This window comes from Scophthalmus maximus, chromosome 12, assembly GCF_022379125.1.
Source record: "Scophthalmus maximus strain ysfricsl-2021 chromosome 12, ASM2237912v1, whole genome shotgun sequence".
Lineage (NCBI taxonomy): Eukaryota > Metazoa > Chordata > Actinopteri > Pleuronectiformes > Scophthalmidae > Scophthalmus > Scophthalmus maximus.
Genome location: NC_061526.1, coordinates 3,506,722 through 3,531,729, shown reverse-complemented (window position 1 = coordinate 3,531,729; position 25,008 = coordinate 3,506,722). Strand labels below are relative to the sequence as shown.

Here is a 25,008-nt window from a genome sequence, read left to right as displayed (position 1 = left end):
CCGTGCGGCTGCAGTCGACAAAAGATCAGAGGAAAGTAGCCAGTGAAATCATAGTCAAATGGCATCTGTCGGCTCCGTGTTGGAGAGTGTCCACTGGCACCCTGGTTTGCTTTGGTTTTCCTAATTCCCTTTGAAATATTTAGTGAGAATGTAATTAGCTCGCACTGGGCAGTGGTAGCCCATTTGAGACGAGCTTCACTGGCATTGTATTTTTTTTTTCACTTCTTCCTCCCTGGTGTGTTATTGCATACAGCATTAACTGCGACAAAATTGTAATTAATATTGCCCCTCTATTGTTGAAGAGGAGAAGGGATGGTAGATCGCTGGTGCCAGGAACCAAAGGAGGAGAGTGCCAGACTGGCCATCTCGCCAGTTTTGTATTTTTACTGGGAGAGTGTGTTCTTCAATAAGCCAGGCTAGTGGTGTTGATGAAAAATATATGTTGAAATTGTCCCAACTGTTTACAAAAGAAATTACAGACTGCTGTTTGACTTGACTAATAGATAGAAACTGTTTTTCCACAGGCACTTTGCCAAAAGTTTAAAGGGGGAAAAATATATATTGTTAATTTTTTTTACTACTTGTTTCTGTTTTTAATTTTAGGAAGTGGGGGATGTGGGCAGGGACACCAAAGAACCAGTACAGTCAGATGGTGTATGAAAATGGAGAGCCCTGCTGGCAAGGAGGTTCACGCAGCGCTACAGTAAGTACTAAAAATGTTTCACACAAAACCAAACACACTCACAGAGCATATGAGAGCACAGAGAGAGTTAAGAGACAGATGAACAAATTGTAGGTAGATTTTACAGTATTCTCTCTATTGTGACTCATCACTAAACATGCATATCCTTTCAATTCTCACATGAAAGCTTGTATTAAAAAACCTTAGGAGGTTGAAATGGTCTAAAGCGTACTACAGTAGCACACACGATACTTGTGTTATCTGAATTATTAATATGATGATTGCATAACGTACATGGAATTTATCTTTAAAGCAGAATGTTTTCACACATGATTAATTAATTTAATTCCTCATTTGATGTTATCCTTATCAATACAAAGCTACTGTCAAGGATCATTTGGGATAAAATTTGACATAGGGCACAACTGTGGCTATATTGACGGAATTAGAGCCACATAAATGGACAATGTACCGAATTTATCAAGAGCACAGGTAAGTAGAACTATTTGCTATTTTTAAGTAGTTTGATGAGGTGGAGCCAGGTTTCTGAGATAAACCCTGTGTAAAGAGGCATTGTGTGAAAACTGTTGCAAGATCAGAGATTCTTTAAAACATGACTCTCAGGTCATTGATTGTAAAGAATCGTACTGGGGTTTTTTCCCACACAAAGGACCAAGATGTTTCTTTAGCAACACACTTTAGAACCCCCCCCCCCCCCCCAACAATAACACAAAGAGGCTGCAGAGAATGACTTTAACGATCCTCTTTACAAATAAATACAACTTGAGCTAACTGTAAATGGACACAGGCTGTCTGTTCCCAAAGAGAACACAGCCAAACAATGCTCTCTGGGATAACCTGAAGCATTCCTACCCACTTACAATGTGCATGTCAGCTATAGGGAGTTATTTAACCAGTAGAAGTTCCCATGTTGCTCTCAGCAGAAAAAAAACTAAACGTGTCGTCCAAGGCCAAGTGATTGAAACTGACTCGTCAGTCCACATTGATCTTTATGGTTAATTCTGAGTCCCTCCTCCTACAGTCACTCCTGTGACTTCCATTTTTTTTTTTGTGAGAGATTTTTCTCAATTAAAAATGAAGCACATTTAATCATCACATTTTCTCTGCCTGGCCCCCCTCTTCAAATCAGAGTCCAATAAATGTCGCTTGCGAATCTATGTACTCGTACCATCCGGGGTGCTCCCTTTGAAAAGACTAAACTGAATTCCTTTGATACGACCTCCTAGCCGTGTGCAGTCGGCATAAATGAAGTCTCGTCAGAAGTCGACGCTCATTATATTTGAAATGCTAGAGCTCGTCTTTGGGTAGCGCTCTCTATTTCTGCTCCGGAACACACTTCTCTCTTTATACTTGAGTAGTGGGACCAGTGATGTATTGTTCCACTGGTGGATATCGAGGTAATCCAAATTCAAGCAGTGTGCAGTGTATCTCAAGTCCACGGGGGAAGGGTGAACTCAACTGTTTCAGTTATTAATTAAATTCAAAGTGCTGGGCTGTTTCACGTGAGCAGTGAGTTTAGCCACAACTGGAGCTTTGGCAGATGAATACATCTGAATAAGTTTGTTAGGGAAAAAAAGTTAAATCTTGGGTGTTAATGTTTTAGTTGTGACCATCATTCATACTTTTCATTATAGTATGCTACTAAGTTTTAGTAGATCTTTTTTGAGATCTGGGAGTGGGTCGTTGTACGTTTTTTTTTGCCACATGTATAGGTCAAATGCAAAAAAAACTTTATCCTACATATCCCATTATGCAACCCAGTACTGTCTTGTTAACAACCCCCTTCGTCCTCACTTGATGTTAACTCCTCCAAGGTAAACCTGATGAATCTCGCCACTGACACTCTGTCCACACCAATGAGGATATTTTGCAAAATGAACATTCTCCTCTACGTTTCCATCCTTAAACGACGACAACAATGGCGGCTATATACCAATAAAATATATTGGTTAGCATTGCTTGTTCTAATTTTTAGTTTGCAGCTAAATTTGGCCACATTGCCGACATTGAAAGAAGTCTGCCTCGGCCAGTGTTACTGATGTAGGATAAGTTGAGGTGATGACCACGAAAGGAAAATAAGATTACCACGCAGTGTTCTTTTTGGGTATTTGACGACTGTTTAATATAGACTTTATAACCACCATTTGGCTCTGCGTGCTTGTTTGAGCGTTTGTTGTCGTCGCTTTTGTTTTCTTGTCTGGGCAGAGATGTTTTATAAAACAAAGGTTTTTTTAAATGGAGGGGAAAATATCCACATTAGTTTGGACAAGGTGTGAGTCCACCAATAACAGTGCACACACCCACTTAACATCTGAGTGCAACGAGATACTGAATGATACAACAAAAGCCTCTATTTTCAATCCAAGTGCGGGACATCACCAGTTGTACCACACTTGGCACAATAATACCTGTCAAGTTTCCATCTCTCTCCCTCACTGGGTGCAGTGTGATGTGAGGGGTTGCTATGGAAACCCCATAGAAGTAAAATAAGTTGTATTCCCTTTTCCAATCGCTCGCAGAGGGTGGCAAAGTTACCGATTAGATGACACAACGGCGGTAGTCGCGTGGTGGCGACAGCCGTGATGTGCCACAGCAACACTTTGGTTCTTGTGCAGGGGAGGTAGTGATCAAACTCTCCGTTTACAGCACCATCACTCTGAGGAGAGACCTGGATGTGTTTGAAACGCCTGCCCCTCTACTCCTGTAATTTGTAGTGATTTCCCACTTATGTTAGAATCACTGAAACCAGAGGTAGGACAGTGTCTTCAGTCACCCCCGCCCCGTTGCGAGATAAATCTGGCATGGCTCTTGACTCAGTCTAACAACAGCTCCACCTCAAATTTTCTTTCTTTGTGCTTTTCTAGGTCACACTGACATGCGGAACAGAGACAGCCTTGCGATCAGTGAAGGAGCCCAGCAAATGCCAGTACATCATGGACTTCCAGACACCCGTGGCCTGTCAGCCGGTGCTAAAGCAGCGGGGCATACACAGTGAACTGTAACCCCTTCCCCTACTGGCCTAGCCTACATTAACCTAGCTATGCCTACCCTGCAGTGACAGGCTGGGGATGGGTAGGTCCCCTCTAACATCTGTTATCAGAACACAGACTTCCACAAAATCCTCGCCAAGGTCAGAATGTTTTTTTTTTGTAACTCTTCTCAGACCACTTTAGTGTTTGTTGTTCCAGTGCCGATTTATTTAATGTGTTAGCAAACACAAGTATTAATAACAATGCAGTATATTCTTTTATAAGGGTTTACATTTAATTCTCAGCAAGATTAATATGTAAATAAGACCCAACTACAGTTGACCAGTGTATTATGACATCACCACTAATGTTACTTCTGCTTATTCATAAGCACAAGTGAAAGGACTGTGTCCTTCTACTTCATTATACTTTTATTCAGTATTTTTTTTTTTAAGAACTCCATGTTAAAACTGAAACCAACATTAATTGGAAAGTAGTCTCCTACAAATCCACTGCTTATTCCTGTGTTATTAACGCTTTCCAGAATCTAAAGTAACCATCAGCTTTTTTTGGTCATTATTTGACCCTGTTTAAAATTGTAAGCTGTGTCATTTGTTTTTTTTAGAGATCTTCAACTGACAGATTGACGAATTGTTGGTTTTCCTGTTTAAATCAGATGTGTTGACACTAGAAGCACTTTAAGACTTCTCCTTGACTGCTGTATTTACTGCAATCCACAAGAATCAATAATTTTACTATGTAGATGGTTGGAAAAATTAATTAAATGAGATTGCTATGAATCGAAAAACTGTCCCTCTACCTCACTGCTTTTACTACACAATTGATTCTACTTTTAATGGCTTAATTGTAGAGCTGCAACAATTGATCGCCAACAATTTTAATGTTAAATTAATCACTTCAATTAGTTTTATGGGGGAGAAAAAAAAGTACCCTGATTTCAGCTTCTTGATTATTTTCTGATTTCTGAAGTTGTTTAGAGTATTCAATAGTGCAGACTTTTAGTTTAGTGTACATTATGCACAGCACTGTCTATGGCAATTGTGATTACATGCATGACACACTATCATCCTAATTTTCAAACTACAGATACATTAATATATAGTTCCGCAATCTTTATCTACTTTCAACTATTATTAAAGATGCATTGTTTACTGACTATAACATGTCTTGGTCTCACACACGGCTGCCAGCAGAAGCAATCTGCCTCTCGCTATCTATGACGCTGTTATGTAATAGCTTGTGGGGTTTCTGCAGTAGAGTCCTCTACTCATTAAGAGGGAGCTGAATCAGTTGTCAGGTATCCAATAGGCTGTTTGCCTGCAAGCAATGCAATGCAATAGCCTCAGGCCCAGGGACTGCTGCTCTTTGTTTGTCCGGATCCGCGTCCATACACACTCTCCATTTCATGGCGAAAGTGTCAACCAAGAGAGACAAAAGGCATTTTTACTAAAACTTCTCCAAAATTAAACTCAAATAACATAGCCCAATTCTAGGTGTTGTTTATTCAGCAGAATCTAAAAAACTCACTCATTATCATGTTTGCCTTGCTTCTGTGAACACAAACAAATCGATCAGCTAAACTGGACTGTTTTTCTAAGGATATAATCCATTCTGATTCACCGCCACCTCAAGGAATCAACACAATATCACTCTACATTTTAATCTCTCCCTCATTCAACGTCTCAAGAAAACGCAACAGATGCCAAAGCTGATGTCAGCACAAAAAACACTAAGCCTGCACAGGCTCCTAAATCCATCAGCAGCAGCTGGAAATGCTGCCAATCACACAGACACTTTCAAGAGCAGCTCTCCATCTAATATTGCAGCAGGCAACATTGCCTTACTGGTATCTCGAAAAAAAACCTTTATATTGCACCATTGCCATATGATGCGACTATGTGATGGTGCCTCATAAAGAAGATTTGCTAACCCAGATCCTCGCTTTACTCAGTAATGAGAATGTGTTTAATTACTTGTGTGCTAACCACGCTGGAAGACTGGCAGTTATTTGGGAAAAACTAAACCTATCGCTTTCTTTATTTTAACAGGGTTTTTCAACCGACTGAACACCTATGTGTTGCTATAGATCCGAAAAGGGAAGGAGAGAGTTGTGGGAGGGATTCAGTAGGGAAGCTGGGTACTCACCTCCATTCGCACATGAAGGGGCAGGGATGGAAAGTCTTTGCAGTTGAGCGTGGGCGTATTTGTGTGTTGACTCCAAATTGCTAAAAGGGCCCAGAGGCTTTATGTTGCATTAAATCTCCGACTCAGCTTTGTAGAAACTAGTTCAGACCACCTGTTCTATGGAGTGGGAGACAGCGGGGCCCCCGACGACTGACTGACTGGTTGACTGACGCCCACCACATCCCAGTGCCGCTTTCACTCTTTTGGAGATTGTTTTTAAGCTTCCTCCTTTGAAGGGAGGCCAGTTATACCCTTAGGGCTGAGAGGGAGAAAAAGGGGCGTGCGACAGTCACGTCCACACTTACTCCAATTTATCCAGTCAGCCGCCAGCATACAGTTTTATTTAATTCATCCATGTATTTTTATTTATTTGGAGACAACACAATTTAAAGGCGGGTTTGATATTTAAGTCCAATATTTGCTTTCCTTTTAACTCGGTTTTGGTCTCCACCAACTCCTGAGGAGTTCTCTGATTTTCTTTACCAGCTAGTTGCTAACTGTGTCCGTCTGTTGTTAGAGGAGGAGAGACAGAAGCAGGGAGGAGCAGGGAAAGAGTGTTGGTATCAGCAGCAGTGCCTATCCTCGTGGAGGGTGAATGTTTCTGTGTTTGTGCTCTCACGTCGTCAGGCGAGGCTCGACACTTCCCCTGTGGAGTGGATGAACGGCAGCGTGTCGCCGTTGGAGGCTGGAAGGCCGAGCTGTGATAGCATGTGCTTACCAGGGGCCTCCCGCGGTTGGCTTCTTCCACTCACAGTGCAGGAGGCGTGTTGGGAGGATGGCGGGGCCTGGGGCAAGCAAGCAAATAAATAATGATTTTTAAATTTCATAGATGATAAACGGGGATTATAAAATTAAGGACAATTACTAACGCTGTCACAGTAGTGTTGGTGTAAGCTTTTGGTTCGAAAGAGGCCAAATCATCTTTGCTCAAAGTGCCGGTGGATTGCTTTCAAAATGTCAAGGGGAACAATGAGAGTCATGACAGCGTAAATCAAACAAAAGACAAAGTGCACCGATAAAGAGCAACACTGGCTACAAATTGAAATTTACCAACGGGGATGAGAGATCAACAGTGTTAGGAGCTGCTGATAATTTGCATAAAACCCAATAATGTCATACCTTTGTAGCAGTGTTTTGCAATGGGGAATTTAGTTTGTTCAACAACACAAAAAGCAATCAAAGTTTTTGCCTCCTCTGCTCCAATTTACAACCCCAGGAATTAGGAGAAGTCACAAAGTGTTTCTGTCGAACAGATGTTGGGAAAATTACAGATAACACGACAAATGAGCCAGAGCCGGTGAACTGAGGAAGGTTTGTGCTGTACATTTCATTTTCAAATAACTTTTTTCTATTAGTGAACTTTGAATCCGATCCTGCTTGGTAATCACCATATATCATAAAAAAGAGTTTGCAACAGGTGTTAACATCAAGTGGTGCCACAACCAGACCAAGAACAACTGGTAGGTCAGATATCAGACTTCTTACATGTTTTTAATTCGGGATTTTGAAATAACCTAATGGATTATTTGATTTTTTGTATCTACTTGCAGACTGTGTCGAGAGGATGGGGCCTATGCAGCAAAGTATTGTGAAGGAGTTTGTAAGTGGCGAATTTGTGTCGTATAGCTTTGCAGGTGACAATTTCAGCTGTTGAGATGAGCTCTGGTCCTTTGGCACCAGCACGGGCGAATACAACGCATGACAGACTGGAACTTGATCGACAGTGGCAATCCCAACACTTTCCTTGCCCCTATGTGGCTGTTTCTCCCTCCGCAAATTGTTGTTTTTTCCCTCTTGTAGCCCCCATTAGGATGATAGATGGGAGGAGATGCAGAGGGGATAGTTAATCTTTCACAGAGAGAAAGACCAGAGAGAGGACGGGAAGGTGGAGAGCAGCATGCCCTGTACATAAATAAACAGGATGTTGGGATTTAGCAGGAAAATATGAGGAGCGGAGACAGATTACAGTGATTAGTACTCACAGATAAGAGGATGGAAGGCCGAGTAAAGAGAAGGAGCAGGGGGACAAAGAAGAGTAAGCCTGAGTTAGCAGATAGGACGTGATTGAAACAGAGCAACGTGGCTAACAGATGGAATGCAGAATCTGGACGAGGAGAGGGGGAGACAGAGAGCAGCGGGATCCTGGTGGGCGAGGGGAGGGGATTCTGGAGGGCTATATTGGGCTCAGTTTCTCCACGGGAGCTGCTTAATGAGCACAGAGTTTGTAAGTAATTATTGGTTATCAACCTGATAATAGTCATTGCTCCATTTTGTGTAGCAGTTTCCACATACTTATACAATTATGGCAATTATTAATGAAGCGGCGTGTTTGCATCGCTGCTTTGCATGTCAAAGATATAGCGTGGCCGTACTCGGGCCATTATTTTTATATTGCATAGGTTACCGTGGAGGCGGAAGAAAAAACAAGTGCCGGCTTCTTCTAAGCAACGGGGTAAACAATGAGGAGGCGATTTAGTTTTGAAAACAAACACCAGAATTTCATTTAGGAACAAAGGCGAAGCGAGACTGTGGATCGTAACCTTCCTGGCTTTCCGCTGCAGCTAACATTTGTTCATTGTGCGATTCACCCCCAAGTTAAAATCAAACAATTGGACCCTTGCAAAAATATGATCTCAAAAGTCAGCGTTTGTCTATTTATTTTTCTTTCTTTCTAACCCTCCCTGCAGCATGCAGACTGACGGGGGGCAAGGGTGCACAGCATCCTCCCCTGTGCAGGGAAGTCGTCCATTATAAGGGCCGCAGATCACTACCTGCCAGCCTTTCCTTAGCAGGTGAGACACGCTGATAGGATTTGAGGATGTAGACGGATGACCGACCAGACAGACAGATGGCTCTCTGCTCCATTATCCAGGGAAACAGTGCTGCACTGGACGCATCATACTCCACACCGGGTTGTAGGCAGACAAACGAGAAGAGCAATTGACGCTTTTAAGAGAATAAAAGGGGCAGAAGAAGCATGTAGAGATGCATCGGGTTGATCTACAAATCTGCAGAGAGCCGAACACACTGACAGACTTGTCTCAGGATTTGTATCTTGAGCAGAGCCCTGAGATTTTGTGAATGAATCTGTCCCTTTAAATAATGGAGAGCATGCCTTTTTTTTCTCGCTTTTGGAGGAATTGGATTTAACTTTCAGAGACACGATTGCTGCTTAGCTCGAAAAAAGCAAAGAAGTCAGCGGTTACTTTTCCAGACGCTGTTGATTCAGTCATCAATTACAGCAGCGGCAGTCGGGATAAATAAAAGTCAACAACTGACTAACTGCGCAGCCCCATCACTGGCACTCATCCAGCAGCTGCGCTAACATATTGAGTTATAGACCTACAGTATCCGTCTGTCTGTACACACACATCATTGATCTCTATAAGTTCTTTTTGAAAGTCTACACATTTGATCAAAGGGTAGTGGAGAGTGGATAGCCTTTTTTTCGGGACGAAACGACCAGCGATGCGACAGATCTGGATCAAAAGTACCTATTGCAGAATCAAAGTCAGCGCAATCAATATTTCATCATAGGAGAACCTGCCGGTTGTCACACACGCCACCCGCGCAACATTTCGTTTTCACTTTGTTCCTTTCGTTTTTTACAGGCCTCCTAAGGATAAATTGTATATTCCAAGATGCCCGTGTTTACAGTGAACATAAAGACGCTTTATAAGAATTTGTCGGCCACCATTAGACAAATGTTGAGATATTTTTAAGGATAACTAGTCGTCAGTCATTGGAGGACATCCGTGGATGTCGAACCGAAACTTAATTACAATCCAATACTTTAATAGTTTCAGTGTGGACAAACGTCGACATGCCGTAAGCCATTGAGTTGTCGTGGCTAAAGAAAAGAACGGTCACAGTCATAGCAGCAGGATGACTCTTTGAGTCCCCAGTGTGGATCCTTCATTTCCCGTAGTGCAACTTGATAACATATTTTATTAGACCCTCCAGCCTGGTCCATTTATAACTCCGCCTTTCTGTCATAAAACCTGTACTCTCCTGATGAAATCACCATGACTTCACCGGGGTTATTTTCTTTATTGGATGTACGTTATTCTTTATATACCAGTTTTTTTGAGTTTTTTTGAGTGGTTCTCTATCTAGTGAGTATAAGTTTTAAAGCGCCAATATATATAGGGAGCAACCCGAAAGAAACAAAATTATAGCGGGGGGGTGAAATTGCCCTTTTTGTTATATCTCTGTACGGAGGGCTGACAAATTGACCTAAGCTCAATTGGATTTGTTAAAAGCTCTGTTCTGATGACAAGAACAGCAACTTTAAACAGGACAGACCCACCTTGACTTGAACTACTTTTCAATTAGAAAAAACAAAAAACATCCAGCTATCCCTTGGCCTAAAAATTCGAAAACCACCTAAACTATAATAACCAAACCTCCATCACATAGCCCATTATAGTCTCACAAGGTTAAGCCTAATTAAGGCCAAGCGATACCAACAGATCCAACTGTTCAATATGGGAAACAGTGCGCCCAAATTGTGTCAGCACACACAAAAGATTAAAACTGATGAGAAATCTATGCAAATAAAGAAAAACTCCAACAAGTACAAAAGAACTTTAGCGAGACAGTATGTCATATTCATGAATACAACCCCAATATGTCAGAATTTGGATTCTTCTCCCAAAATTGTGAGGGAGCAGCGTTCACGCTGTGCAGAAACTAGGCTACACTGTGCTTAACATGGAACCACACCGACTAATACAGGAAGAGGTTAAGTTAATGCATTCGGGAGAAAGAGAGAGAAAGTCTCCCACACAACAGTATTAAAGCAGGGGAGGGAAATGAAAGTTTGCATTATTTTTAGTAGGAAATTATGTCTGTGCATCTCAGTAATTATAAAGCAATTCAGAACTGACTGATAGGCCTCCGGTGGACTCTTTTTTTTCCCCACTCTCGCAGCCTTATCTTTTCCCACCACAACTGCACAGACTCCTACATGCATTTTAATATGGTAATTATCAAGTGAATTCTAAACACTAACCAAAAGAAAAAGCTGGCGAAAGCATTTAAAATTGGATTCAGCCACCAGCTTCCTATATCAACACAACTCGATCTTCCCTCATTTCCTGATTAGGAGGATTTATTCAGGGTATTTTTAGCTCCCATCTCTTATGTGTCTACAGGCGGGCGTGCTATTTACTGTAAGTCGCTGCCGACATTTGGCTGATTTGCAAATGTGATAAACTAAGTCAATGACTGAGAGCATATTGGAGCAGAGGTCAGTCTGATCTCATTCTTTAAGACATTCTCCACCCTACATGTGTTAAGTTATGTATTACAATACAGAATAGTCTTGGAAAGCTGAGTTTGCAGATTGTTATTAGCTTTTTTTCCTCCACCTATGTCAGGGAACAAAAAGTGTTGTTTGACAACCTTGGTCCCAAAGTTGCTGTTTGCCAGCTAAAATAAGTGGATACGGAAGGAGAGAGAGAGGAGGAGGAGGCGAGGACCTCCCTACGGACTCTTCTATCTCCAGGCAAGTTTCTTTTTCTCTTGTTTGATGGAGCTCAACAGAGTTTTTTTGGAGAGGCAAAGTTAAGGAGAAGCAGCAGCTGCGGTGCAACGGGTGAAAACATCTAAGCATACAGTTTACCAAAAATCAGTTGCAGGGGAACGGAAACCAAAGTGGCTCCCGTTCAGCTTTGTTTTAGAGGTCACAGAGGCCAATGGATCAATTTGTCTCAAATTTATGTTCTGGAGTGGGTTGAACCTTGATTCTCTTTTAAAACAGTCCTTTCTCACTGGAGCCCACATCTGCTTTTAGCCTCACTCCACCTTTAGTGTTGGTATCCCGTTATTTCAGTAGGAGAAAAACTGGAGTGGGAGTGTAGCAGATGCATATTTAATGGAGTGTAAAGCAAAGAAATCTGAACTATTCTATACTGTAGTTTAACTGAGTAGTAGGTGTGTTGTAGTGGAAGACGTCCCACATTGTCCTGACAATGAGACTAACATGCTTTGCTCTCTTCCATGTTCAACTGTAATGGTGGTAAGTGTAAACAGAAATTGACCATCATTAGTACGATAAAGTAAGTATCATTTTTCTTTGGACTAGGATGGATCAAGAAAGACACTGGATCCAGGTTCACATTACAAAAAATTGTGTTGTTGTTGTTTGATTATAGCCGGAGTCGATCCCCGGCAACTTATCGATCACCTACATGTGTCATGATAGACCGCAAGCTGTGAGGGCCCCGGATCAACGATATTAGGTGCGTTCAACTTCTCTGTTATTCAGTTGTTCACGTGACTATAATCATTTATAGTTGCTTTGGCACAAAATGCACTGAGTTAGCCTTGCATACCAAAATAGTTTGCATTCATTGCTATTGAATCATATTATTCTCAAATGCAATTATACACATGTTCATTGTGTAAGCAACCAACAATCCCAATAACCTGTCACACAAGATTCAAAATAGTAATTTGGTGCAAAGTAAGTTTCCATCATTCAAATGCAGCGAGGGAATGGTTTGTTGCCATCGCAAGTTTTTTGATGGAGTTTCTCCCACAATCTCCCCATTCCTAAATCCCATTACGGAGGGCTTTTCTGCACGGAGATGGAAGTATGTCCTAAATATTTTTCCCTCGTCACATTGCAAGGGAGGATATCAGGTGGGGTGTCGATGAAATGTTGTGGCCAGACAGAGAGGAGAGATTGGATGACCCATAAGGTTGATACATTTGCAGCATATTTTCTTTCTTCTTGCACAAGTTGTATATCTTTTTCTCTGAAATAAATGTGTGTTCCATGGCTGACATCAATACTATTCAGCTGCCTAAATATACAATGTTAGCAATTGGACAATATTACAGTGGGTAACTATCACACTTTCAGAGTGATCTGTCATTTGACAAGATGTCTTAGCATTTTGACTGTTCTGGTCTAAGCAATGATATAGGAAGCTTTTGTTTTGATGACAAGATTTATTTACATTTGAAACGTGAGTTAATTCTTTTGATCGAGTAATTACCTTTTGCTGGTCACAGAGTGGTTTGATGAATGTACCACATGGTGTGAGGATTCTACTTAGACTTTTGACAATTGGTAGTTTGTTTCAATAAATATGCCAAATCGATTGACTTGAAAACTCTAACGTAATGCATGTTCGTTAGAAAATTCTGTCCAGATTTCTCCGGCGCTGCATAACTTTACCGTGTAAGTTTTCACCCTGCATGTTTTCATAAAACAGCGCTTATTTAATTGAGATGCCACAATGACTTGAGATCGGCTGTTGTTGTCGGCTCAGTGACGCACTATGGGAAGTAGAAGGTGTCCGACTTGGGGGCTGTCTTCCCGTACTGCAGCCGCAGGCAGTTCAGCTTGACGTATCAATTGAAACGCAGTCCATCTTGAATGCTACTGTTGTCTGCAGTATCATTTGGCCAATTATGATGTCCGGGGGTAGAAAGATCAAAATATGGTGTAGTCTGATCAAGATAGATAAGCTCTTTCCATTGTGTTTTGCTAGCAGGTGCTGTAGCCTTATTATTCACAGTTTAATCTTTGCTGTGTATATAGCCATAATTCCTTCTGTCCCTTTTTTCGGTGTTCCTCTCTCCATCGCTTCCTCCCTCTTGGGTTAGCTTTGCAGCCTAGCCTGTGGGCCCAGGGATGTTGTATTAATTAACTCGCCTCACTGCACTCTCATCAAGCTGCCAGTAAATGGCCCCGCTCCAAGTTTCCCTCCCGGAGCGCACCAAGATGGCAGCATCCGTAAACAACTTCAAATTTACGGTACTGCAGTCACAGCGGCAAGGCCCCTGCTACTCCTTACTCTGAGGGAAGTCAGGCTGGAGCATGCAATTCAAACAGAGCCTCGCTTCACACACTGCTGTGTGGTTTAATATGTAAATGCGTTTGCGTTAGACTCAAACTGCCATCGCAGGCATCTATTTTTCCTCTACCTCTCTGATGTCTGTGATTTGCAATCGCTGCTCGGAACAAAGTGCAATCTTTTTTAATGTGCACTGCAGTGCACTATGTGCCTGTTGCTCAGCGGTGGAGCATTCATAAACAACTTTGCATACCTTTTACGTGGTATGATTAAAATGGGTGCAAATCTTTGTCAATAGTAACATGGCTTGGCAAGCAGCCATGCAAATGACTCTGCTCCTCAGAGACAGTGCAGATTGTAATGAGGTAAATACTACAGTGTGTTTCTGTAGCTGACATGTCAGCAGCATTTGAGCTGAGCTACTACAGAAACTCATTGTGGGTAAATACAACCCACAATCCCAGAGGATTCCCAAAGCCCTACAATGGGCTTGAATAGCTTCTAGACTTGAAACGTAAATTTTGATGGAAATTAAGTTGTTTTTCTTCTAAAAGCAATGTTTTCCTCAGTATAGAATAGACAAAATTACTCTAAAATGAAGAGCATCAGAGAGAAAACATAAAAGGTCTCTAACGCAGTGTTTTGTCATTGATTCATCTTTAAGCTATGTGCAGCACTCTTTCCCCTGCTCTCTCGCTCTCACAAAAAACACATTGACCAACTGCACTGGGAGAAATCCTTACCGTGTCAGTGGTCCTTTAAAATTGCCATAAAGTTGTACTCATCTCAGCAGGAGCATGAGTCGTCCCCCACCACACGCGACTGATCAGATCCGAAAGTTGAAAATCTGGAGATAGCCTTTCAAGTAGTATTCCGACCAGTTCTGTGCAGTCCATGCATTTTTGAGGTATTTTGTTAGAGACAATGGTGAAACCAAAACCATTCTCCCGGCTTTGCCAGTATGCAGGTTAAATATCCAAATTTCCAACGCAGCATCATCCATAAACAATGATCTGAGACTTTTTTCTTTTTCTTGTGGACATAGCTTCTGTCTGTTTTCTCTCTTATTGGCAGCAGTTTGGCGAAAATAGCCCTCATAGAGACACACCCAGAAGAGAGTAAAATCAAACATCATTATTCCCTGGGTAAATATTGTGAAGAGATCTCATCTCCACTAGCTGGAGGAAATGAGGGACCAGGCACTATTCTTGGTGTGCTCTGGTCAACTTTAAATCAGACCTTATTACAGCAGAACAGACGCAATCAAAGCAGCCAACAGCTACTTCATCCTCCGCCTAGCACATATGTCAACATGGCAATGCATAACTCACATCACACACAAAAACTGGCTTCTCAGACAAAAGGGCGCGATCATTATTAGATTTAATTGAGGTCTCATGCATTTATCGGCAGACACAGTGGGGTGTCACAATTTGTCAAGACTGCCAACGTCTTCTCTGTCTTCATGCATGTTTCGTGTCTCGGTTAAAATTGGGTACAGTAGAGGATGAGAGCTTTGAAATGGAAGTTCATTAGGTGTGTAGGTAACATGACCTGTACTATTATCTTTCTATGCCATTCTCATCATAGACACTGCAATTTGAAAATTCTCACATTGTCAGTAAATTGTTCTGCTGTGACAGGTTGTGTGAACAGAGAACAACAGCCACTGATTGCAGTTGTGATTTTTATGATTGCTAATCATATGCATTTGTTTAGTTACGTGATTTTCAGTAGCCTACCATATGAAAAAGAATCACCTCAGAGATGTTAATTGTAACATGACTTCAGGGAAAGTGCTGCGACCAGCGTTTACTCAAAGGAATTCATCAAGGGTCTATTTTGAGTCCCTTCCTGTTCAGCATACATTAATTAAATTGTAACACAAAATATATTGGTTGGAAAGCCTTGCTGACCAAGAAAGCCTCTTTTGCCCATCCCAATACAGTCTATGCCAATCATTAAAGAACAAAACTTGTTGATGGCTGTCTCTGAGAATGGTGTTGGAATCCTCAGTAGTTTCCTCCATGCTCCAACTCATTTTTGATTTCCTATGTCAACAGTCAGAGACATGGATTTCCTGTCTTTTCTCCTCAGACTATTGGCGGCAGCTGAGAAAAAGGAGAGAGAGAAAGGGAAAGAAGCTATGTTTGTTGATTGCCATCCTTGTGCCGGCGGCTTGCCACAGCAGCTATTCTTGAGGCTTGTTTTGCGTGGGGGTTGAGAGAGGAGAGATTTTGCCATGGCACTGCAAAATGAGAAATGACACGGTTTCCCCAAACATGGCACCTCATCGGTCTGTTATGGATTAGTTAAGGCTGTTATTCTAATCTGCACCCCTTTTCTTTACTGCCTCATTATCGAACGGAGGTGCCAAGGCCTCATAGGGAAAATAACATGGAGCTGTCGTTGAGGGAGATAGATGGTGTCTTGTTGATCGAAGCCAGAGCTGATTTGACAGGGCTGGAGGAAACCAAACTCCAACAATTTGTGATGTAAGGACTTAAATCCAATCACTGAACATGTTTGACCGTGAGCTGCAAGAATTAGGAAGAATGCAGGACAAGGTACTATACTGAGCAGGATTCATTGATGTCTGACATATGGAAATATGTGGCAACAAGGAGAACAGGACATTTCTGTCCGCAGAGTATTACAAAAAGTGTCTTGTTTCCTTTGATCTTCAACATTTAATTAACTTCAAGGCAGTTTAAAATGCTTTCCAGCAATCAGATTTTTGCACCATTAACGAGGACTACCGGTCACCACTTGTAGACAGATGCAACATGTCTTACCCTTCATAACCGCTTATAGAAAAAAAATTTCAGAGTGTTCTTATTGGAAGAGTCACCTGTGAATTATACGTTACACTAGGCCTGTGCGATATGGAAAAAAATCTTAACTCGATCATTTTTTTCATATTGATCGATATATATCACGATATAAGTCAAATCACTATTTCTGTCAAGCTTAAACGTTGTGAGATGTAAAGATACAGTATATTATTTAAACTAAAGTTAATTTTGGTTTAAGTATTATTTATTTTCTGTGAGAAGTTGAACATGACAAATGTACAACTGCTGCTACTACTCAGCTTCTTCTCGGACATTAAATATTCCTCGGAAGCTTCTTTTAAACAATGTCCTCATCTTTTGAGCCTTTTTGTCCGTCGGGACGTCCTCTTCGGTTACGCTGACGCTCGAGTTTATATTTTCTCTTTTCTCTCATTCTCACTCCTGACGGACTGATGTGCACGCTGCAGAAGCCACGTCAACCTAACCTGACATGTGGCTGGAATAGAGTTCCAGCCACATGATTGGTTCAGCACGGCACTATTCTCATTATCTTTGGCTGTTCGTGTTGTCTGTCAAAAAATGGATGGAATTAGCTCAATCAAAGTTATATCTACGTGTCTTAGATTTCTATCGAGGAAACGTTATTTTGCGATAATTATCGTTAAATCGCCGGTGTCACCTATTACAGGTGTCAAGCAGACTCCCAAAGACATCAGAAGAGCCAATTAAATAATTTTAGATTTTTTTGCACTAATCAAATTGGCTGGTCACAGTGTCCCTTTACTACTTGTGGGATTTGTTGCACTTTGTGGATGTCATGTTACTATACTTTGCCGTTTTATGCCTTAGTACACTACGCCGTCTCATGCCTTGTTGTACTATGTCATTTATGCTGCTTTTATGCCATAATATACTATGCCATTTTTTTCAGTTTTTATGCCATGCCATACTATGTCGTTTTGTGCTGTTTTTCATGCCATAGTATACTATGCAGTTTTTATGCTGTTTTCATGCCTAACTACACCATGCCGTATCATGTCATACTATAATATGCCGTTTTTTCACATTTTTTGCCATACTATACTGTCGTTTTTCTCAGTTTTGATGCCATACTATACTATGCCGTTTTAGGCTGCTTCTGTTACACAATAAACAATGACGTTTTTTTCACATTTTTTGCCATACTATACTATGTCGTTTTTTTCAGTTTTGAGGCCATACTACACTATGCCTTTTTAGGCTTTTTTTAGGCCTTACTACACTATGCCGCCTCACACCTTGCTGTACTATGTTGTTTTATGCTGTATTTATTACATAATAAACAATGACTTTTTTTCACATTTTTGCTATACTATATACTATGCCGTTTTAGGCTGTTTTGAGGGCATACTATACTATGCCGTTTTATGCTGTTTTTAGGCCCTACTACACTATGCCGTCTCATACCTTGCTGTACTGTGTCGTTTTATGCTGCTTTTATGCCATAGTATACTATGTCGTTTTTTTCAGTTTTTAGGCCTTACTACACTATGCCGTCTCACACCTTGCTGTACTATGTCGTTTTATGCTGTTTTTATTACATAATGGACAATGACTTTTTTTCACATTTTTGCCATACTATACTATACCGTTTTAGGCTGTTTTGAGGGCATACTACACTATGCCATCTCATACCTTAGTGTTCTATGTCGTTTTATGCTGCTTTTGTTACAAAATAAACAATGTCGTTTTTTCATATTTTTTGCCATACTATACTATGTCGTTTTTTTCAGTTTTGATGCCATACTATACTATGCCGTTTTAGGCTGTTTTTAGGCCCTACTACACTATGCCGTCTCGTACCTTGCTGTACTATGTCGTTTTTTCATATTTTTTGCCATACTATACTATGTCGTTTTTTTCAGTTTTGAGGCCATACTATACTATGCCGTTTTAGGCTTTTTTTAGGCCTTACCACACTATGCCGTCTCACACCTGCTGCTTTTATGCCATAGTATACTATGCCATTTTTTCAGATTTTTTGCCATACTATACTATGCCGTTTTAGGCTGTTTTTAGGCCCTACTACACTATGCCGTCTCGTACCTTGCTGTACTATGTCGTTTTTTCATATTTTTTGCCATACTATACTATGTCGTTTTTTTCAGTTTTGATGACATACTATACTATGCCGTTTTAGGCTGTTTTTAGGCCTTACTACACTATGCCGTCTCATACCTTGCTGTACTATGTCATTTTATGCTGCTTTTGTTACATAATAAACAATGAAGTTTTTTTCACATTTTTGCCATACTATACTAAGCCGTTTTAGGCTGTTTTTAGGCCCTACTACACTATGCCGTCTCACACCTTGCTGTACTATGTCGTTTTATGCTGTTTTTAGTACATAATAAACAATGACTTTTTTTCACATTTTTGCCATACTATACTATGTCGTTTTTTTCAGTTTTGAGGCCATACTATACTATGCCGTTTTAGGCTGGTTTTAGGCCTTACTACACCATGCCGTCTCACACCTTGCTATACTATGTCGTTTCATGCTGTTTTTATTATATAATGAACAATGACTTTTTTTCACATTTTTGCCATACTATACTATGTCGTTTTTTTCAGTTTTGATGCCATACTATACTATGCCGTTTTAGGCTGTTTTTAGGCCCTACCACACTATGCCGTCTCATACCTTGCTGTACTATGTCGTTTTATGCTGCTTTTATGCCATAGTATACTATCTCGTTTTTTTCAGTTTTGAGGCCATACTATACTATGCCGTTTTAGGCTGTTTTTAGGCCTTACTACACTATGCCGTCTCATACCTTGCTGTAATATGTCGTTTTATGCTGCTTTTATGCCATAGTATACTATGCCGTTTTTTCAAATTTTTTGCCTTACTATACTATGCCGGTTTAGGGTGTTTTTAGGCCTTACTACACTATGCCGTCTCACACCTTGCTGTACTATGTCGTTTCATGCTGTTTTTATTACATAATAAACAATGACTTTTTTTCACATTTTTGCCATACTATACTATGTCGTTTTTTTCAGTTTTGAAGCCATACTACACTATGCCGTCTCATACCTTGTTGTACTATGTCGTTTTATGCTGCTTTTATGCCATAGTATACTATGCCGTTTTTTCACATTTTTTGCCATACTATACTATGCCGTTTTAGGCTGTTTTGAGGCCATACTATACTATGCCGTTTTAGGCTTTTTTTAGGCCTTACTACACTATGCCATCTCACACCTTGCTGTACTATGTCGTTTCATACTGTTTTTATTACATAATAAACAATGACTTTTTTTCACATTTTTGCCATACTATACTATGTCGTTTTTTTCAGTTTTGAAGCCATACTATACTATGCCGTTTTAGGCTGTTTTTAGGCCCTACTACACTATGCCGTCTCATACCTTGCTGTACTGTGTCGTTTTATGCTGCTTTTATGCCATAGTATACTATGTCGTTTTTTTCACATTTTTGCCATACTATACTAAGCCGTTTTAGGCTGTTTTGAGGCCATACTACACTATGCCGTCTCATACCTTGCTGTACTATGCTGCTTTTATGCCATAGTATACTATGCCGTTTTTTCACATTTTTTGCCATACTATACTATGCCGTTTTAGGCTGTTTTGAGGCCATACTACACTATGCCGTCTCAAACCTTGCTGTACTATGTCGTTTTATGCTGCTTTTATGCCATAGTATACTATGCCGTTTTTTCAGATTTTTTGCCATACTATACTATGTCGTTTTTTTCAGTTTTGAAGCCATACTATACTATGCCGTTTTAGGCTGTTTTTAGGCCCTACTACACTATGCCGTCTCAAACCTTGCTGTACTGTGTCGTTTTATGCTGCTTTTATGCCATAGTATACTATGTCGTTTTTTTCACATTTTTGCCATACTATACTATGCCGTTTTATGCTGTTTTTAGGCCTTACTACACTATGCCGTCTCATACCTTGCTGTACTATGTCGTTTTATGCTGCTTTTGTTACATAATAAACAATGAAGTTTTTTTCACATTTTTGCCATACTATACTAAGCCGTTTTAGGCTGTTTTTAGGCCCTACTACACTATGCCGTCTCATACCTTGCTGTACTATGTCGTTTTATGCTGCTTTTATGCCATAGTATACTATGCCATTTTTTCACATTTTTTGCCATACTATACTATGCCGTTTTAGGCATTTTTTAGGCCCTACTACACTGTGCCGTCTCATACCTTGCTGTACTATGTCGTTTTTTCATATTTTTTGCCATACTATGCTATGTCGTTTTTTTCAGTTTTGATGACATACTATACTATGCCGTTTTAGGCTGTTTTTAGGCCTTACTACACTATGCCGTCTCATACCTTGCTGTACTATGTCGTTTTATGCTGCTTTTGTTACATAATAAACAATGAAGTTTTTTTCACATTTTTGCCATACTATACTAAGCCGTTTTAGGCTGTTTTTAGGCCCTACTACACTATGCCGTCTCACACCTTGCTGTACTATGTCGTTTTATGCTGTTTTTAGTACATAATAAACAATGACTTTTTTTTCACATTTTTGCCATACTATACTATGTCGTTTTTTTCACTTTTGAGGCCATACTATACTATGCCGTTTTAGGCTGGTTTTAGGCCTTACTACACCATGCCGTCTCACACCTTGCTATACTATGTCGTTTCATGCTGTTTTTATTATATAATGAACAATGACTTTTTTTCACATTTTTGCCATACTATACTATGTCGTTTTTTTCAGTTTTGATGCCATACTATACTATGCCGGTTTAGGGTGTTTTTAGGCCTTACTACACTATGCCGTCTCACACCTTGCTGTACTATGTCGTTTCATGCTGTTTTTATTACATAATAAACAATGACTTTTTTTCACATTTTTGCCATACTATACTATACCGTTTTAGGCTGTTTTGAGGGCATACTACACTATGCCATCTCATACCTTAGTGTTCTATGTCGTTTTATGCTGCTTTTGTTACAAAATAAACAATGTCGTTTTTTCATATTTTTTGCCATACTATACTATGTCGTTTTTTTCAGTTTTGATGCCATACTATACTATGCCGTTTTAGGCTGTTTTTAGGCCCTACTACACTATGCCGTCTCGTACCTTGCTGTACTATGTCGTTTTATGCTGCTTTTATGCCATAGTATACTATCTCGTTTTTTTCAGTTTTGAGGCCATACTATAATATGCCGTTTTAGGCTGTTTTTAGGCCTTACTACACTATGCCGTCTCATACCTTGCTGTAATATGTCGTTTTATGCTGCTTTTATGCCATAGTATACTATGCCGTTTTTTCAAATTTTTTGCCTTACTATACTATGCCGGTTTAGGGTGTTTTTAGGCCTTACTACACTATGCCGTCTCACACCTTGCTGTACTATGTCGTTTCATGCTGTTTTTATTACATAATAAACAATGACTTTTTTTCACATTTTTGCCATACTATACTATGTCGTTTTTTTCAGTTTTGAAGCCATACTACACTATGCCGTCTCATACCTTGTTGTACTATGTCGTTTTATGCTGCTTTTATGCCATAGTATACTATGCCGTTTTTTCACATTTTTTGCCATACTATACTATGCCGTTTTAGGCTGTTTTGAGGCCATACTATACTATGCCGTTTTAGGCTTTTTTTAGGCCTTACTACACTATGCCATCTCACACCTTGCTGTACTATGTCGTTTCATACTGTTTTTATTACATAATAAACAATGACTTTTTTTCACATTTTTGCCATACTATACTATGTCGTTTTTTTCAGTTTTGAAGCCATACTATACTATGCCGTTTTAGGCTGTTTTTAGGCCCTACTACACTATGCCGTCTCATACCTTGCTGTACTGTGTCGTTTTATGCTGCTTTTATGCCATAGTATACTATGTCGTTTTTTTCACATTTTTGCCATACTATACTAAGCTGTTTTAGGCTGTTTTGAGGCCATACTACACTATGCCGTCTCATACCTTGCTGTACTATGCTGCTTTTATGCCATAGTATACTATGCCGTTTTTTCACATTTTTTGCCATACTATACTATGCCGTTTTAGGCTGTTTTGAGGCCATACTACACTATGCCGTCTCAAACCTTGCTGTACTATGTCGTTTTATGCTGCTTTTATGCCATAGTATACTATGCCGTTTTTTCAGATTTTTTGCCATACTATACTATGTCGTTTTTTTCAGTTTTGAAGCCATACTATACTATGCCGTTTTAGGCTGTTTTTAGGCCCTACTACACTATGCCGTCTCAAACCTTGCTGTACTGTGTCGTTTTATGCTGCTTTTATGCCATAGTATACTATGTCGTTTTTTTCACATTTTTGCCATACTATACTATGCCGTTTTATGCTGTTTTTAGGCCTTACTACACTATGCCGTCTCATACCTTGCTGTACTATGTCGTTTTATGCTGCTTTTGTTACATAATAAACAATGAAGTTTTTTTCACATTTTTGCCATACTATACTAAGCCGTTTTAGGCTGTTTTTAGGCCCTACTACACTATGCCGTCTCATACCTTGCTGTACTATGTCGTTTTATGCTGCTTTTATGCCATAGTATACTATGCCATTTTTTCACATTTTTTGCCATACTATACTATGCCGTTTTAGGCATTTTTTAGGCCCTACTACACTGTGCCGTCTCATACCTTGCTGTACTATGTCGTTTTTTCATATTTTTTGCCATACTATGCTATGTCGTTTTTTTCAGTTTTGATGACATACTATACTATGCCGTTTTAGGCTGTTTTTAGGCCTTACTACACTATGCCGTCTCATACCTTGCTGTACTATGTCGTTTTATGCTGCTTTTGTTACATAATAAACAATGAAGTTTTTTTCACATTTTTGCCATACTATACTAAGCCGTTTTAGGCTGTTTTTAGGCCCTACTACACTATGCCGTCTCACACCTTGCTGTACTATGTCGTTTTATGCTGTTTTTAGTACATAATAAACAATGACTTTTTTTTCACATTTTTGCCATACTATACTATGTCGTTTTTTTCACTTTTGAGGCCATACTATACTATGCCGTTTTAGGCTGGTTTTAGGCCTTACTACACCATGCCGTCTCACACCTTGCTATACTATGTCGTTTCATGCTGTTTTTATTATATAATGAACAATGACTTTTTTTCACATTTTTGCCATACTATACTATGTCGTTTTTTTCAGTTTTGATGCCATACTATACTATGCCGGTTTAGGGTGTTTTTAGGCCTTACTACACTATGCCGTCTCACACCTTGCTGTACTATGTCGTTTCATGCTGTTTTTATTACATAATAAACAATGACTTTTTTTCACATTTTTGCCATACTATACTATGTCGTTTTTTTCAGTTTTGAAGCCATACTACACTATGCCGTCTCATACCTTGTTGTACTATGTCGTTTTATGCTGCTTTTATGCCATAGTATACTATGCCGTTTTTTCACATTTTTTGCCATACTATACTATGCCGTTTTAGGCTGTTTTGAGGCCATACTATACTATGCCGTTTTAGGCTTTTTTTAGGCCATACTACACTATGCCGTCTCATACCTTGCTGTACTATGTCGTTTTATGCTGCTTTTATGCCATAGTATACTATGCCGTTTTTTCACATTTTTTGCCATACTATACTATGCCGTTGTAGGCTGTTTTGAGGCCATACTATACTATGCCGGTTTAGGGTGTTTTTAGGCCTTACTACACTATGCCGTCTCACACCTTGCTGTACTATGTCGTTTCATGCTGTTTTTATTACATAATAAACAATGACTTTTTTTCACATTTTTGCCATACTATACTATGTCGTTTTTTTCAGTTTTGAAGCCATACTACACTATGCCGTCTCATACCTTGTTGTACTATGTCGTTTTATGCTGCTTTTATGCCATAGTATACTATGCCGTTTTAGGCTGTTTTGAGGCCATACTATACTATGCCGTTTTAGGCTTTTTTTAGGCCATACTACACTGTGCCGTCTCATACCTGTCTGTACTATGTCGTTTTTTCATATTTTTTGCCATACTATACTATGCCGTTTTATGCTGTTTTTAGGCCTTACTACACTATGCCGTCTCATACCTTGCTATACTATGTCGTTTTATGCTGCTTTTGTTACATAATAAACAATGAAGTTTTTTTCACATTTTTGCCATACTATACTAAGCCGTTTTAGGCTGTTTTGAGGCCATACTACAGTATGCCGTCTCATACCTTGCTGTACTATGCTGCTTTTATGCCATAGTATACTATGCCGTTTTTTCACATTTTTTGCCATACTATACTATGCCGTTTTAGGCTGTTTTGAGGCAATACTACACTATGCCGTCTCAAACCTTGCTGTACTATGTCGTTTTATGCTGCTTTTATGCCATAGTATACTATGCCGTTTTTTCAGATTTTTTGCCATACTATACTATGTCGTTTTTTTCAGTTTTGATGACATACTATACTAGGCCACTTTAGGCTGTTTTTAGGCCTTACTACACTATGCCGTCTCAT

At 39.9% G+C, this 25,008-nt stretch overlaps 2 protein-coding genes across 6 annotated transcripts in view; one reads left to right on the top strand and one right to left on the bottom strand.

Moving 5' to 3' along the window:
- The window catches only part of LOC118317235 (glucosidase 2 subunit beta), a 108,668-nt gene extending 103,872 nt beyond the window's left edge, over window positions 1-4,796 (top strand). Inside the window, exons 13-14 of one of the 2 annotated variants that reach the window (XM_035645775.2) lie at window positions 604-703; window positions 3,568-4,796. In XM_035645775.2, the coding sequence (XP_035501668.1) occupies window positions 604-703; window positions 3,568-3,705 (238 nt within the window). In that variant the 3' untranslated portion in view covers window positions 3,706-4,796. The remainder of the gene's footprint in view (window positions 1-603; window positions 704-3,567) is intronic. The other variant, XM_035645770.2, reaches the window with a different exon arrangement.
- elavl2 (ELAV like neuron-specific RNA binding protein 2) overlaps window positions 1-25,008 on the bottom strand; it is a 211,838-nt gene that overhangs the window by 9,519 nt on the left and 177,311 nt on the right. For all 4 annotated transcript variants that reach the window (XR_004795386.2, XR_004795389.2, XR_007031764.1 and 1 more), the window contains exon 6: window positions 6,497-6,662. The gene's annotated coding sequence lies outside the window, so the exon portion shown is untranslated. The remainder of the gene's footprint in view (window positions 1-6,496; window positions 6,663-25,008) is intronic.